Source organism: Ambystoma mexicanum, chromosome 1q (genome assembly GCF_040938575.1).
Source record: "Ambystoma mexicanum isolate Mex_15411 chromosome 1q, UKY_AmexF1_1, whole genome shotgun sequence".
Taxonomy (NCBI): domain Eukaryota; kingdom Metazoa; phylum Chordata; class Amphibia; order Caudata; family Ambystomatidae; genus Ambystoma; species Ambystoma mexicanum.
The window spans coordinates 996,428,960-996,446,936 of NC_090922.1; the positions used below are offsets into that span (position 1 = coordinate 996,428,960).

At 48.2% G+C, this 17,977-nt stretch overlaps 1 protein-coding gene across 2 annotated transcripts in view; it reads right to left on the reverse strand.

The window, feature by feature from the left end:
- MIGA1 (mitoguardin 1) overlaps positions 1 to 17,977 on the reverse strand; it is a 1,504,768-nt gene that overhangs the window by 324,223 nt on the left and 1,162,568 nt on the right. For both annotated transcript variants that reach the window (XM_069641662.1, XM_069641663.1), the window contains one exon: positions 2,893 to 2,991. In XM_069641662.1, the coding sequence (XP_069497763.1) occupies positions 2,893 to 2,991 (99 nt within the window). The remainder of the gene's footprint in view (positions 1 to 2,892; positions 2,992 to 17,977) is intronic.

Genomic DNA, 17,977 nt, shown 5'->3' on the forward strand with positions numbered 1-17,977 from the left:
GTCTTTCTCCCACCCACAATGGAGAGGGGACACTCTGCTCTTACTGGGTCCCATGGGTTCTCTTTCCTCACCTATTTAATCTCATTGTATACTCCCTGACCCAAAGCTTGTTCTTCCCTCCTATCATTTAGTCCTGCCTAGGGATGACAAGGCCCACCAGAACCTGCCTGCTTTCTCTTCCTGATACTCTCAAGTCAGTTTTCCTATCTCTTCCTGATATTATCTCTCCAGTCTCCTTGATACCACCTTTGCCAATACCTTTCTAGTCACCTCCTCCTCCTCCTCTTGGATTTCTTTCTGCCCCTTCTACTGTATCAGTCACCCTTCCCGATAATACCTCCTCTGTGTCAATTCTATTCTCTGATATTGCCACCATCTTCTCCTCTTTGGCTTTTAGAACCTGTTCCTGCACCTGCACCTTGGCACCTATCACCTCCTCTTGACTTCAACTCTCCTGATGCTATCCCCTTGTCCTGCTACTGTCCTTCACTTGATGGCATCACCTCCTCTATTTCACTGTTAATTCTCACCACCACTCTCCTGCTCTCATATGCAATGATGCCACACCTGCTCTTTGGCTACCATCCCATCCTGTCCACTCTCGTCCTTTGAAGTTACTACCTCCTTCTTGACCCCCTTAGTTCTTAAAACCACCACAAGCTCTCCACTGCTTCCACCTCTCTACTATCCTCTATATCTCGAGCCCCTGTTTCTTCCACCGCTCTTAGGCCTTATCCAAACACAAGCTTCCTGCTCCAACAACCCACATTCCCTTCCTGAATGGGGTTGGATGTTTTTCTAGTTTGTTCCCTCCTACTACTAGGTGGGTGTTCTAATAGTTGAATTGTAGTTCTCGGGTAAACGGGCGCCTCTAACTGAAAATGTATACTTTATGTTTTAAACGCCGCTTAGAGCAGGATAAGTGCAAAAAGATATGATACGAGTAGATTTTAAAACATTTTGTTTTGAAGAAAAATGAGGAAATTGCACAGCAGTGGGACATATATTATAACCATTGACAGAAAGAATAGATTGCTTCTTTTAAATTAATAGGGGATATATATGAAGCTATTATTTAAATGGGCCTAGGATGTAACTAACAGGATTTTCTGAAAAAAAGATTCAAATGAATTGAAAACATCTGAAACACTATGATTTTCTATCCTATCCTGAAACCCATGATGATTTTAGTAAAATATTGTGAAGGGTTAAGATCATTTTTGTGGAATGTTATCAATACATTGATGAATGATTTAATGAATTGTAGTGGGTACGGATTCTCACACATGTAGATGCTTATCTGAACCAAAATATGCTTTAATTCATATTTTAAACACCAACCAATTGGTGACTTCTAAAGCCTAGTCAGTGCCCGACAATGAGTAGTAACTATCATAGATAATGTGCAGATAAACTGTGCTTGTAGACATTGTTCAAATATAGACTGATCCATTGTACACATCCCAATATCTATATAAGTGAGGGAATAAGAGCACAGGTGAAAAGGAATGTATGCTTTTGAGTCAAGTAGGAAAAGAGATTACCCCAACTCATTTATTATGGCATGACTAGCCCTTTAAGTGATTAACCCAAGGTCATAAGGCATAGAATTCAAAATGGCACAGGGTTAATTACATCGATCGCATCTTATTCCCTGAAGAGGGTTTCTCCTTTCTTCAGTCCAATACCGCAGCAGGTGGCCTAAGTCTCATAGCAGTGTGTACATTAAACAAAAAATATAACTAAAATTAAAATAAGAACAAAAGTATCCCTCCAGGGCAGAGAAAATATATTCTGGTGATTATAGGCATTTGAAAAGACTATAGCAGTGGACGTTAAAAAAAAAAGTTGATTAGAAGCAATGTTATTTTCAGCAGGACATTTGTTGTTCCAATAATCATCAGGCCCCAAAAATGTGCACCCCACCAGCATTGTGGTTTATTGCCATGTAAATTGGCTTTTCATCTAAAACTACTTGATTTTGTAGCTCAAAGGGTCCAACTTATGAAGAATTCGAGCACAGATTGCATAGCGCACTCTGATTCTCAAAGGGAATGTGGGCGCAAGGGATCCTTAACCAGCCCATCTGTATTTAACAAAGCATCAAATGCATTCTGGACATTTAGCTATGCACTGGCTGACTACCCCTACATGGGTGTGTGTGTGGAATCACCCATTTCCCTGTATGTCACCAGTGAGGACATATGCAGTGGCTGGCACCACTGCAAATGAATTGTGTGCATGTTTTCCACTATCTGGGAGACTGGAATGTAAACAAATAAATAGAAACACGCATGCCAAGAATTTGTATTTGGTTCCGGAAAATGCTGCTGGGGGTTTGATGAGACTACTAGTAACACGCCATGGTGCGTAAAGTTGCCAACAGGGAATATTATTAGGCATATGGCAATGCATGCAAGGAATGGCCCAATTAAGAGTGCATACCTCTGTGAATCAGAAAGGTGAATGCAACAGAGACAGTCCCTCCTGTAACATACTCCCACTTGAATTTTGCAACTGCACTGCATCACAACAGGTAAATGGTATGCACGCCTATATCCAAAAGTGGTTGCATGTTCGGTTATCAGTACACCGGAACAATGCAGGTGTTTTCTCCACCTGTGTGTGCAGTATCAGGGTGAGCTTGACGGCCCAAATATGGAGATGTAGATCATAGATCTTTCTGTCTAGTTGCTATAACAGGTTTGCAGTTGAAACACATATTTTAGGTTAATGACAAGTTTGTCAAACTCCATTGTGAGAAATAAAGCAAACTCTGGGTAACATAGAATTGCATTTTATATAGTGCACAAAGCATAGACGGATCCAGGAATAATAAACCAGTGAGTTGTGGACGTTGAATAGTAAAAACGGAGCACAACTATAACTCACCCCTCTTGCAGAAAGCTCCATTTCAGTAGTTTCCCAGTGGTTAATCTGCTCTATAAAATACATCATTTCATCAAAGGCATCTTCAAACTTCTTTGGATTCTGAAATGTAAAATGATATGCCTGCTCGCATGAATTTGGTCAATAGGCAACTCTGCATCATCAGCTTTAAGGATCTTTGAAAATGTTGAGGACCAAATATAGAGCTTCATCAATAATTAAAATTGGAGTGGGGGTATTTACAGAGGTATGCGAACATCCAAAGATGAATCTGTCATGAGCGTTGATGCTTTAAAAGGAGCATATGATTTGTATTTGTATTTTATTTATTTATATAGCGTAGCCAGGCCCAAGGGCAACCGGGCGCATATCTTGACAAGGAACAAGTTACTTACCTGTAACTGTTGTTCTCCAGCATGGGTCTGGCATGGATTCACATGCTCATGAATATTCCCCGTCGTCAGGCTGGGAATCCTCGGTAAAGAAAAAACCAGTATCAGTTTCGTTTCTGATCTGTCTTTCGTAGTAATAACCAATCACTGGTCTCTGCGTCATACTGACCACAGCCAATGACTGCCCTCTACCTAAGCCCCGCCTCTGGCAGCCATCTTCAGATTTGGAAGCACGTGAAGTGGCAGTATGACCAAGTGAAGAGCCGCAGAGGGGTAGGCGGGAGGGTTCGCATGTGAATCCATGCCAGACCCATGCTGGAGAACAGTTACAGGTAAGTAACTTGTTCCTTCTCCAGCATGGGGTCTGGCATGGATTCATATGCTCATGAATAAAGAATACATAGCAGTACACACATGCACAACCACGGGAGGTGGCAAAGGCTCAACATTAAGCATTACATCAAACTCAACATTAAGCATCTTACCTCCTCACCAGGCTCACCTCAGGCGAACAGGTTGCGCAGCACTGCTTGGCCGACCCTGGACTCCTCCCTGGAATCCCGATCGACGCAGTAGAATTTCGTGAAGGTGTGCGTCGACCTCCACGTAGCAGCCCTGCATATGTCCAGCAGGGGCACACCAGAAAGGAACGCCGTGGTAGCTGCGATCGCTCTGGTGGAATGGGCTCTCGGACGGCCAGGCAGCGGTCGGTTTGCCAACCGATGACAGTACATGATACAGCCGGAGAGCCATCTGGAAATGGAAGCCTTCGAGAGTGCCTTCCCCTGATTGACAGGTCCAAAATTCACAAAGAGTTGTGACGTCTTCCGAAAACACTTCGTGCGGTCCACGTAGAACTTTAGCGCTCTAGCCACATCCAGCGAGTGCAAAGTCCTCTCAGCCGGCGACGAAGGCGACGGGAAGAACACAGGCAACACCAAGGGTTCGTTGAGGTGGAAGTCCGACGGCACCTTGGGCATGAAGGAGGGGTGCGTCCTGAGCACTACCCTCGTGTCGTGAAAAGTCAAGTACGGGGCCTTGCAGGAAAGGGCCTGGATCTCTCCCACTCGTCGTGCGGCGGTGATGGCCACAAGAAAAGCTGTTTTCCACGACAGAAACTTCAACGGGGCCGAGTGCAGAGGCTCGAACGGAGGTCCCATGAGCTTGGTCAGCAACACGTTGAGCTCCCACGCCGGGGCCGGAGCCTTCACCGGCGGGAACGATCTGAACAGTCCCTTCATGAACTCCTTCACCAGACGATGAGACCACAAGGACGTCCGCCCCGTGGTTCTGGTGTATCGGGAGATCGCAGCAAGATGAATCTTGATGGACGCGTGTGCCAGTCCAGCTTTGGCCAGCGTCAGCAGGTACGGCAGTACTTGGGGAGCCGTAATCCGTAGAGGGTTAATCTTCTGTGCGTGGCACCAGACAGAGAACCTCTTCCATTTGTGTCCGTAGCATTTCAGAGTGGAGGACGCCCTGGCCTTTGCAAGAACCTCTCTGCAGTCGGCCGGTATGTCGTATCCTCCAAACTCTAGCGCTGCAGGAGCCAGGCCTGCAAGTTCAGCGATTTCGGGTCGTGGTGGAGGATGGCGCCTCCTTCCATGGAGAGTAGATCCGCGTCCACCGGCAGCTTGATTGACGGGGACGCTGACAAGTCCGGAAGGTTCGGGAACCATATCTGCCTCGGCCACGCAGGTGCGACGAGGATCATCCTGCACCGTGACCTCTTGAGCTGGTTGATGAGCCGGATCAGCAGTGGCAATGGAGGGAACGCGTAAAGGAACAGGCCCTCCCAGGGGAACGAGAAAGCATCGCCCATGCTCCTCGCCTGGGGAAACCTGCTGGCGAACCTCCGGCACTTGGAGTTTGTCGCCGTCGCAAACAGGTCGATCTGGGGTGTGCCCCACCGTCGGAAGAGGTGATCCACTAGATCCTGCCGTAGTTCCCACTCGTGGTGAGTGCAGCTCCCTGCTGAGTGAGTCGGCGATGGTGTTTTTTATCCCTGCCAGATGAAACGGCACCAGAAATATCCTTTGGGCGACGGCCCAATGCCACAGGTCCTGCGCCTCCTTGGACAGTGCTGGGGACCTGGTTCCGCCCTGTTTCCTGATGTAAAACATGGTGGTGGTGTTGTCGGTGAAGATCCTCACCACCTTGCCCTTGAGGGACGGAAGGAAGGACCTGAGGGCCCAAAACACTGCACGGAGCTCCAGGACGTTGATATGTAGTGATTTCTCCGTCGAGAGCCAAAGGCCTCTTGCGTGCAGATTTTCGGTGTGCGCTCCCCACCCTTCCAGGGAGGCATCCGTGGTCACTGTCTCCTGGTGGGCTGGGGTCTGGAAGTCCATGCCCGCCGTCAGATGCGCGCGGGTGCCCCACCACCGGATCGCTCGTCGGAAACTCTCGTCGAGTGTGATCCTTTCCTCGAAGCTGCCCGTCGTTTGGATCCAGCGCGCGTCCAGGAACTCCTGCAACGGGCGCTTCCGGAGCCTGCACATGGGAATGAGGTAGATGCAGGAAGACATCATTCCGAGGGGGGACTTGATGGACCTCACCTTGGCCGCGTCGGCCACCAACATCCGTTGTACCTTGCCCAGGATGGCCCTGGTCCTCTCCTCCGACGGGGAGGCCAGAAGGGACACTGTGTCGAGCCTCGCTCCCAGAAACAGTGCGTCTTGCGCGGGTACCAGGTGGGATTTGGCGTAGTTCACGGAGAATCCCAGGTCCGTGAGAAGCTGGACGGTCCTTGCCGTGTGGTCCACGGCGAGCTCCCTCGTCTTGGCTCGGATGAGCCAGTCGTCCAGGTAGGGGTAGACGTGGATCCCCTCTCGGCGCAGCTGTGCCGCCACCGGTGCAAGGCACTTGGTGAAAACCCTGGGTGCCGACCGTAGTCCGAAGGGGAGGGCTTTGAACTGGTAGTGACGCCCTTGGACCACAAACCTGAGAAATTTTCGGTACCCCCTTAGGATGGGAATATGGAAGTAGGCATCCTCCAAATCCAACGGCGACAGGAAGTCTCCTTCCTCCAGCTGACCCAGGACGTGCTGGAGGGTGACCATCCGGAACTTCTGAGCCTTGATGAACTTGTTCAGACGTCGCAGGTCTAGGATGGGGCGCCATCCTCCCGTCTTCTTCTTCACAAGGAAGTATCTCGAGTAAACTCCGGAGCCCCGAAGCCTCTTTGGGACGAGTTCGATGGCGCCCTTCCTGAGCATCGCCTTTACCTCCAGGAGAAGCTGCGGGACGTGAAGCTCTTTCCTGGCCACGGGGGGGACGCGCGGGCACCTTCTTTGAAACTCGAGCGCGTGGCCCCGGGCTAAGGCGTCCAACACCCAACGGTCGGTGGAGATGGACTCCCACACGCTGACGAAGCTCGCCAGCCGGCCTCCCACCGGGGTGCTTTGGTGGGGGCCCGACCCCACGGCCGGTTCAATCCTGTTTCGACGAGGCTTTGCCGCCTTGACCTCCTTGGCGACAAGCAGGCCGCTTGACGATAGGTGGAGAAACCGCCGCCGGAACCTTTGGAGGCGCCTTTGCCTCCGCTGCTCCGAAAGGGCGGCCGTCGTTGTTGCAGAACCCCAAGGGCCCGGGCCGTCTCCGTGTCCACTTTAATGGCCTGAAGGGAGTCGTCCACTGTTTTCCCAAACAGGTTGTTCCCATCGAACGGCATGTCCAGGACTCTGGTCTGTACGTCTTGACGGAAGTCCGCAGCCTTGAGCCATCCACGCCGCCTAAGGCACACGCCGTTGCCCAACTGGCGAAATCCCGTATCGGCGATGTCCGTCGCAATAGTGATGGCGTGGTCCGACGCCACCTCACCTTCCTGTAGGATCTCCAGGGTATCCGCCCTCTTGTCGTCCGGTAGGAAGTCCAGCAGAGGAGCCAGTTTGTACCATAGCTCCCTGTCGTAGCGGGCCACGATAGCCAAGGCGTTGGCCGCCTTAATCGTCGTCGCTGCAGACGAGATGACCCTGCGTCCCATAGAGTCCAACTTCTTTCCCTCGCCGTCCGGCGGGGAAGTCGATGTGGAGGCCGCACCCCCCCCCCCCCGCTTTCTTCCTGGCCGCCGTGGAGACGACGGAGTCCGGGGTAGGCTGCGCCCGGAGGCACAGGGGGGCCGCGTCCGGGACCCGGTACTTCTTTTCGTACCGGTCTCTTCTCGCTGGCGTCGTGGAAGGGTTCTTGAGGAGGGCGAGGCCCTCATCCCAAATGTCGTCCAGTAGAGGCACCGCGAGGACCGTCTTCCTCTTGGCCTCGCGCCGTTGATAAAGGAATCCTTCCTTTTTCTTCTCCTCAGGGCAGAGTTGGAAAAGATCGGACGCCCTGGCGATCATGGAGTGGAACGATCCAATCTCGTCGGGCGGAGAAGCCCTGGTGGGAGGTGAGGACGGAAGATCCTCGTCGTAGACCTCGTCATCCGTACCCGTCGCGGCCGTGTCAGTCCCCATATCATCCCCTCGAGTCGTGGACGGGGAGGAGGGCTGGACGGGGCGCGACGGCTGAAAAGGAGGTGGAGGGTGAATCCTTCTTTTCTTGGGAGGAGGAATGCCAGAAGGTCCCGGTTCTGGGTCCCCCGACGGGAGTGGTTCCTCCGCTGGCAACGGTAGTCTCGTCCTTATCTCCGTGCATAAGGACTGTATAGCCAACAAAATGGCCGCCGAGTTGTCTTGCGGCGCTGGCAGAGGGGAATCCGACGGGCGATCAGGGGCCCCGTCGGCGCCCTCGGCGATGTCGTCGTCACCCGCGTCGGGATCCATCCCGACGGGCCGGTCTTCTTCCACGCCGAGGCCGTGGCTTAAGACCTCGATCAGCTCTTCCTCCGAGGTTGAAGCCGAGTCTACGACGACACCCTGCCCCCCCTTTTTCTTCTCCGCCGGAGATTTCACGGGGGTCCTATCGATGGGCATAAAAGAGGACTCCCTCCGAGGTAGCAGGGAGACTCTGAGCCCCGAGGTCGCTACCACTGGCGTAGCCTCCACAGTCTGAGCCAGGGCCGCCGCGACAGTCTCGATACAGGCCTTGGCCGGATGGATTAAGGCCTTCACCACCTTAGGTGCGCTCACCGCCTTATCCTTGAGGTGGGGGACACTGCCTCGCTCCCCCTCCGATGGGGCCTTCGAGCTCGACCGGGGCCTCTCCAGGAGCTTCGCCGGGTGCTCGGCCTTCCTCTTACCCGACCCAGAGCGTTGGCTCGTGGTTGATGGTACCGGGGAGGGTGCGCCCTGCCTGGCGCCCGTAGAGCCCGACCGTTCGGCGCTCCCGGTGCCAGCGGACTCGCGGTGCTTGGCCTTGTGTTGGACCCCCGTCGCCGGGGCGTCCTCAAAGGTCTTAGAAGACCGCTCGGATTTCTTCTTCTCGCCGGACGGGCTCTTCCCTTCCAGCCAGTTGGCGAGACGTTGATGGCGGTCCTTCATGGTCCGCTCCGACATGTTGCCGCAAAACGCACAGTCCTTCTCCACGTGCGTCTTGTCCTCATGTAAGCAGTAAAGACAAAAGGAGTGTTCGTCCTCCTTAAAGACGTTCTGCAGCTGGCATCCAGGGCAGACCCTGAACAGCTTTCCGGGCGTCGAGCTTCCCTTCTCCTGGGCCATGTCCGGGACGGGCCTGAGAAACTTCTGGAGTCCTCCAAAAGCGTAGCTCGACGAAATCTTCATCCTTGAGGGGCGCAGACGAATCCGACACGGGTCCCCGTTGATCGGATGGAGAGTCGGTGGAGCTTGAGGCTCTTTTGACCGAAAAAACAAAGTTTTTGAGAAAAAACGTGAAAAAATAGCACTAACGCTCGAGAGCAATAGCACGAGGATCCCAACACATGAACGTGCGGTAAAAATCTGAAGATGGCTGCCAGAGGCGGGGCTTAGGTAGAGGGCAGTCATTGGCTGTGGTCAGTATGACGCAGAGACCAGTGATTGGTTATTACTACGAAAGACAGATCAGAAACGAAACTGATACTGGTTTTTTCTTTACCGAGGATTCCCAGCCTGACGACGGGGAATATTCATGAGCATGTGAATCCATGCCAGACCCCATGCTGGAGAAGGTAGTGTAATACAGTACGGGTTACAATTAAAAAGTGGAAAGTTAACGCAATATATACATACAATAAGACATAGTATACAATATAATGTGCAGGAATATCTACAGTCGTGGTAGAGCTATACATGGTTAACAACGTGCTGTACACAATATCTACTTTTAGCAGGAATACATACAGGCGAAGGCAGTTAAGAGCCGAAAGAGAGTCCTGAAATGAGTTTGGTCATTTAGGCAACATTGCTAGCTAGCCATAGTTTGGTTCTATGTTTGAAGAGGGTAAGAGAGTGTTCAGATCTAATGGGTAAAGGAATCGAGTTCCATAGTTTGGACCAGATTTAATATAATTAACTTTTCCTTAACCCATTGTCTCGCCCATAAATCTCAGATTGTGTTGGAGGAGGTGCAATTTAGATATAAAGTCAGACTTACTTCAGTGCAAAAGAATTGCAAAGAATAGATTAACCAAGATGCATATATGTTCGAGAGAATAATGTTTTTACAATATATGTGTGTGCCAGGATTGCTGCCCTAAAATGGAGCGTTGTCTCAAGTACTAGGCATGACACATTCTAGGAATGGCATACATTCCCTGAATTTTATAGTTGGGATAAATGTACTTCATACTTCTGGTAGATTTAATGACTTTTCTGGAGTGACCGAACTCTTGTGATATTCTTGTAGAATGCTAAAAATCTATTACGGTTTGTCTTTTTAAAACTTTTTCAGCTCGATTCAAAATGGAACTTAAAAAAGGACTGACAGAATTATCTACTGATTAAAATGTAAATCCAAAATGAGCTTTAGAGCAGAGGAAGCATGGGTATATGTTACCACCATATTTCTGTAAAGGGTTATTTAACTCTATGAAATAAAATGGCCATCCTGTAGTTTACAGATACTTTTGGAAGAAGTAATGTTTCGTATGAAAGCCATTTCATACGACAATCTCAAATTTCGCAACATCACAGGCTCACACTGAGGTTTTCCCACCATGGTTTAAATAATATACCCATCCACATTGAGAATATACTTTCCTTAATTGAGAGAATGTAGAACTCTGCAGATTGGCGGGCTTCAAATATCAGTCGAGCAGCTGGACTAGGCAAAGTGAAATAGCATTCTGGAGTCATAATGGAGTGGTTCTGGGAGCCGGAAACCAATTGCAGACTGTCATGCATGCTGGACATTTTACTTCTGGATCTGGAACTCCGTCTGTCCGCAGAACGGTTTATGCTCATAGAACTGCTAAACCGTTTTATTCGAGATGGAGGTTGTTTGATGTATTACCAGGAAAATGACTTTGACATTATTCACGTCGTTGAATTCACGTGATTCAAGATAGTCACGTGTGTTACGGCAGAATGTTCTTAAGCAGCGTGGATACGTGGTTCGCTGCTTCTGATTGAACATTTTGGCATCTTGGTAGCTGAACTCTTCATCTGTGTCCTCGCATCCGGTCAGTTGCTTCCTTGGTCTTCATCGACATGTTTCCTTCACACGCGATCTCCTGTATCTGCCTTCAGTACGTTTTGTTAGCGTGTCTTCTCACACGCGTGTTCCTTTTTCATTTGCATGCTGTTTTCCTGTGCGCATGTTGGTTTCTGCTTTCAATTCCACACAGACGTTGGAACTCTTCAAGCGCGGCTGGCCTGGCTGCGTGTACTTGTTTCGCGTGTAAAATCCCACGCGAACGCTGGAACTCTTCAAGCGCGGCTGGCCTGGCTGCGTGTACTTGTTTTGCATGTAAAATCCATGCGAACGCTGAAACTCTTCAAGCGCGGCTGGTCTGGCTGCGTGTACTTGGTTCGCGTGTATCCAGCACGCGGTTGATTTGAACCTGTGAAGAAATAACAGGTGGACTCCTTTCAATTTTGTTCAGTTCTTTGTGGGAAAGGAAGGTGACCGTGCACATAACTATGGACGCTATCCTGTGGTGCACCAACCTGGTATCTAGCGTGAGCCTCATGCCGTTCGGGATAAGTCTCCCATACTAACCTTCCCTCCTTTGTCGTTGGTTTGTTTCCTGGATTTCTTCATAGACCCTGGTGGATACTCCAGTTCTAAGCCTACAGGTTAGTGTTGGAATTGCGTTATTGCCTTTCTATCAGTTTGGTTAGTTGAGATAGTTTCTCATGATGCTTTATTTTTTCCTAGGCTGCCTTCCTATTACTCTCCCACGCCCTTTCCAGTGATTCTTCTCTCTGCCTGTTTTACCAGTCAGAGAGTTGTATCATTTGGAAGGTCTAAATTGACATCACTACTATCAAGTCTGTGAATTCAAGGATCCGGAAGACCCCTATCAATTGTATCCTTTTTGGTTACCGTATCCTTTTCATAAGATACTTTGGGGACTTATGACAGAATCGGAAGCCATGGAGGGTACAGATCCTTTAACGGTCCTGACTCAATGAATCGCAGATTTGAGAAATGAAATGATTACGGCACAGGACACATTGCGTCATCGCATGGATGTTATGCAAGACGCTATTCGGACTGCTCCTCAGGGAACACTGGCTCCAGCTGCCATTGCATCTGGATCCGGTACACCGGCACCACAACAGGAAAACCTTCAAGTGGTTATGCCCACGCAGTTTCCTTTGGCTCCTCCAGAAAGGTTCACAGGAGATCCCACAACCTATAGAACCTTTGTCAGTCAGTGCCGACTCCATTTCCTGTGCTGGCCTAATTCATTTCCTGATTTAACTACAAAGTCGGCCTTCGTGCTTTCCCATTTGGGTGGCACAGCTACTGCTTGGGCTAATCCTTTATTGGAGACAAACAGTCCTTTGTTGTACGATTGTGACAAGCTTCTATCTGCCATGAGCAAGGTCTTTGATATGCGTTATTCTACTCAAGCCACAGATCTGGAATTGCTTAATCTACAACAAGGTAACCAAACACTATTAGCTTATATAGCCAGATTCAATCAATTAACCGCCGAGACCCAATGGCCTGAAGATAAGAAAAACAAGTTTTTTTTACAAGGGTCTATCAGAAGAACCAAAAGACGCCTTGTCCACGGTTCCTGTGGTCCCTACGGGGTTCACAGAATTGCTCAATCTGATTCTACAAATCGATGCTCGAAGAAATGCTCGCAAAGGAGAGAGAAAACCCTTCTTGCAAGCATCAGTTCGTTCTAAGGTACCAGCAGCCTCATCAAATGACCATGAACCAATGCAAATCGGTGTTGTGAGAGGCCGATTATCTAATGCAGAAAGGGAAAACCGTAGAAAAAACAATATTTGCATGTACTGCGGTTCATCTGAGCATTTACTGGCGGCATGTCCCAAAAAACCAGTTAAGCGTTCGGGAAACGCCAAAACTCGACACTCGAAAGAGTCCCTGTGTCGAGTGTTACATCGGACTCCCATACCATTCCAGCTTACACACCTATAGCGGTAGAGGTGACGTTACATTTTGCTGATCAAGAGTTAGTTTCCAGGGCCATGGTTGATTCTGGAGCCACAAATAATTACATTGACATTACATATGCGAAAAAATGCTCTATACACTTGATAACCAAAAACAAACCTGAAACAGTGAGCACTGTGGATGGGCCAGTCTTGACTTCAGGTATGGTCACTCAGGAGACTGTACCTATTTGAATGACTATCTAATGGGCATTCAGAGGAAATGGTTTTTGATGTCATCGCAGCTCCTCATTACAAATTATTGCTTGGTCTTGCCTGGCTGACTCTTCATAATCCAACCATTGACTGGGTTACGGGATTGATTCAATATCCTTCTGCCTATTGCAACGAACATTGCTTTACCAGTCAAGGGGTGTCATCCAATTCACATATTCTGGCCTCTATGGAGGGAGGTTTTTTATCAGGGTCATACATCAGAGCAGTACACATATACCATGTGAATATACTGAATATGCAGATGTCTTTGACAAGGGCCAGGCAGAACAGCTGCCTCCTCATAGACAGTATGACTGTCCGATTGATCTAATTCCTGGGGCTAAGATACCTACTGGTTGTGTTTATTCTTTAACTCCCAAAGATGATGCTGTCTTAAAAGACTACATTGATAAGGCTCTTGATATGGGTTTCATACGGCCATCCCAATCGCCTGCTGCCTCTCCATTATTCTTTGTTCCTAAAAAAGAGGGAGACCTAAGGCCATGCATAGATTACAGGGCTCTTAACGACATCACCATAAAGAACCAATATCCATTACCCTTGATAAATGTTTTGTTAGATCAACTTGGCACTTCTGTGTATTTTTCTAAATTAGATTTACGGGGAGCATACAATCTGGTTCGCATCCGTGAAGGCAATGAGTGGAAGACCGCTTTCAAGACGCGGTACGGCCTATTCGAATATCTGGTGATGCCTTTTGGTCTCTGTAACGCTCCACCCACGTTTCAGTTCTTCATGAACGACATCTTCAGAGGCATGATGGACCAGTACGTGGTAATCTATTTGGATGATATATTGATATATTCATCATCTTTTTCAGAACATGTAAAACATGTGTCCGCTGTTCTACAAAGGCTCAGAGAGAACACACTCTTTGTTAAAGCAGAGAAATGTGTCTTTCATACACAGGAAGTTGAATTTCTGGTTTATGATATCACCAACCACGGTGTCCGAATGAGCCGTTCCAAAGTGAAAGCTATATTGAATTGGCCTATTCCACATAATGTCAAGTCTCTACAGTCATTCCTAGGTTTTGCGAATTTCCATCGCAGATTTATTCGTTCCTTCTCCAGAATAGTGGCCCCATTGACAGCCTTGACTAGTTCCAAAGTACCATTCTGTTGGAATCCGAATGCCCAAGAATCATTTGAGACACTAAAGGAAGCATTTACCACTGCACCTGTACTCCAGCATCCCGACCCCGATTGTCAGTTTATTGTGGAAGCGGATGCTTCCAGTGTCGCTACGGGAGCAGTTCTTTCACAAATCTGTGCAGAAACCAAAGAGGAGCATCCAGTTGCTTTCTTTTCTCGTAAGCTAACACCCTGCCAGACAACATGTTAAATCAGATGCTTTATCCCGCATCAGTGAGGAGGTGAAGGAAGATCCTCTGGTTCAAAATACGTTGTTGGCAGATCATGTGATATGTAGTTGTTCTGCACAGTCTTCCCTCAAACATGAATTACAGGAATGGGTGAAACAAAATCCACGATTGGTTCAAGAGTTGAATCTAGACATCCACAACGATTTTATCTTTCACACAAGGGGTGCTTTATCTACCAACAGAAACCACTCGGAACCGGGCTCTCACTTGGGGACACGATTCAATTGTGGCAGCCCATCCTGGACAAAAGAAAACCCTTGAGCTGCTGAAGAGATGGTGTTGGTGGCCTTCTATTACACGAGATGCAATTGATTATGTTTCTAAATGTTCAGTATGCATCCAATGCAAGAACACTCCCGGCAAACCAGTGGGTTTACTACAATCTTTACCTGTGCCTCACAAACCTTGGTACATGATATCAATGGATTTTGTGGTGGAACTCCCAAGTAATAATGGTTACAATACCATATGGGTTGTGGTGGACTACTTTACTAAATTGGCTCTTTTTGTTCCCTGTATTGGGTTACCAACAGCTGCGGTGCTGGCTGACTTATTCATCAGGCATATCTTCCGTTTTTTTGGTCTACCTTCAGTGATCATTACCGACAGGGGCTCACAGTTTGCCTCCCGTTTTTGGAAAGCACTAACCTCGGCATTGCTTATTGACGACAGGATGTCTAGTGCTTATCATCCCCAAACAGACGGATAGACTGAGAGGACCAATAGCACTATGGAACAATACCTGCAGTGTTTGTGTCTTCAGTTTCAGTCAGACTGGATCACGGTCCTGCCAGCAGCAGAATTTGCCTACAATAATTCCTACCATAGTGCCATAGGCACTTCTCCTTTCTATGCTCTGTATGGGCAACAGCCCAAATCCATTCCGTTGGATTCCGGTTTGCTTTGGACACTCCTGCAGCCGTTTGTAATATCAGTGTTCTAAAGACTATAGAGGCGAAGGTCATACAGCAATTGGAGCGCGCTTAAAAAACGAGATAAGTACTATGCTGATACTCACAGAGAACCCGCACCAGTCTACAAAGCAGGCATGAGAGTATGGCTGTCTACTAAGAACTTGAAGATAGCAGGGAAAAATAAACTGTTACCTAAGTACATAGGGCCATATGAGGTACTAAAGGTGATTAACCCGGCTGCTGTCTGCCTGGCATTGCCACAACGATGGCGAATGCATCCAGTATTTCATGTATCACTCATTAAACTATGCTCCGATGCTACTAGACTGCCTATACGGCCTGTTGCTGTTTCTGTGAAAGGATCAGACGAATTTGAGGTACAAGAAATACTGGATATGAGATCACGTTCGGGCATGCCTTATTATCTGGTGGACTCGAAAGATTATGGCCCAGAAGACAGATCTTGGGAACCTCTTTCCAATATCCATTCTCCCTCTTTATTGAGAAAATTCCATTTGAAGAGGGGAGATGCTGCTCCTTTGGGGGGTGGCACTGTCATGCATGCTGGACATTTTACCTCTGGATCTGGAACTCCGTCTGTACGCAGAATGAGTTATGCTCATAGAACTGCTAGACCGTTTTATTCGAGATGGAGGTTGTTTGATGTTTTACCAGGAAAACGATGTCTACATTATTCACGTCGTTGAATTCACGTGATTCAAGATAGTCACGTGTGTTACGGCAGAACGTTCTAAAGCAGCATGGATACGTGTATCGCTGCTTCTGATTGAACATTTTGGCGTCTTGGTTGCTGAACTCTTCATCTGCGTCCTCGCATCCTGTCAGTTGCTTCCTTGGTCTTCATCGACGTGTTTCCTTCACACGCGATCTCCTGTATCTGCCTTCAGCAAGTTTCGTTAGCGTGTCTTCTCATACGCGGGTTCCTGTTTCATTTGCATGCTGTTTTCCTGTCCGCGTGTAAGTTTCTGCTTTCAATTCCACACGGACGCTGGAACTCTTCAAGCACGGCTGGCCTGGCTGCGTATACTTGTTTCGTGTGTAAAATCCCATCGGACGCTGGAACTCTTCAAGCGCGGCTGGCCTGGCTGCGTGTACTTGGTCCGCGTGTGATTTTACACGCGGACGCTGGAACTCTTCAAGCGCGGCTGGCCTGGCTGTGTGTACTTGGTTCGTGTGTATCCAGCACGCGGTTGATTTGAACCTGTGAAGAAATAACAGGTAGACTCCTTTCATTTTTGTTCTGTTCTTTGTGGGAAAGGAAGGTGTATCTACAACTTTTATTTGAAGGTGACCGTGCACAGAACTATGGAAGCTATCCTGTGGTGCACCAACCCGGTATCTAGCGTGAGCCTCGTGCCGTTCGGGATAAGTCTCCCTTACTAACCTTCCCTCCTTTGTCGTTGGTTTGTTTCCTGGATTTCTTCATAGACTTTGGTGGATACTCCAGTTCTAAGCCTACAGGTTAGTGTTGGAATTGCGTTATTGCTATTCTATCAGAGAGGTTAATCATGATGCTTTATTTTTTCCTAGGCTCCCTTCCTATTACTCTCCCACGCCCTTTCCAGTGATCTTTCTCTCTACCCGTTTTACCAGTCAGAGAGTTGTATCATTTGGAAGGTCTAAATTGACATCACTACTATCAAGTCTGTGAATTCAAGGATCCGGAAGACCCCTATCAATTGTATCCTTTTTGGTTACCGTATCCTTTTCATAAGATACTTTGGGGATTTATGACACAGACTTAAATAAGAATGTATTTTTTAGCGCAGGAGTGAAATTGAGTGGGTTCATTTTAAATAAAATCTTGTTATTTAATGACATACCAAAGCATACCTGTATACATCCTGATGTGGCAGCATTATGCTACGCTATGTTATAGTATGCTACATTAGGCTCTCCCATACAGTTAGGCCTCAGACCCTTCATGTCCCCTCCCCCTGCATACATCACCCTGGACATGCCCAAAACCCCTCTTGTTGCAGACGACACCTCAGACATTCTCTTCCGCTTATTCTCTACAAGTATAGCATTAGCACCATATATGGGAGATAACAGTAGGGTTTCTACGAATGCCGCTTATCCATTATATAACATGATGTTCCCGCAAGGCTGCGTCACAAGTGAGATGTCGCCAGTTCTTGCTAAATGTCTTCAGTATCGTGCCAAGTAACACCCCCAATGTGAAAGTGCTATAATATATTAGTGTTTGCCTATGATATGCTATATAACCGGCACTCTAGGGGTGGGCCCTAGGGAGCTCTGTGTACCGACTGCCTGAGCACTTTTCCTGCTGTGTTCCCTGCTGATCAGCTGATCACTCTGTATGCTGTGAATTTGCCATCTAATACAAGAAGCTTGGTTTACCACCAGTCTGTATCTGATCTCCTTATTTGCTGCAAACAGATGCTGGCCAAAGGGGTGTGGGGAGCTCTTGGGGAGGGACCTTGTCTTGGCCACCACAATCCACATAACACTTCTCTGGGACGCCATACAAGGCAGAGAATCCTGGGGGGAGAGTTCAAACAATCTGTTGGCTTAGAGAATATATTCACTTACTGTGCCTTTCTTATATACATCTTATAACTCAAAGCCTCTTAATAAACACAAACCATAACTCTTAGTCTGTTTGGTCCATCCTTAATATGACCACTGAGTAAGCCACACTCAGGTTTACCACGACCACCAGGACAC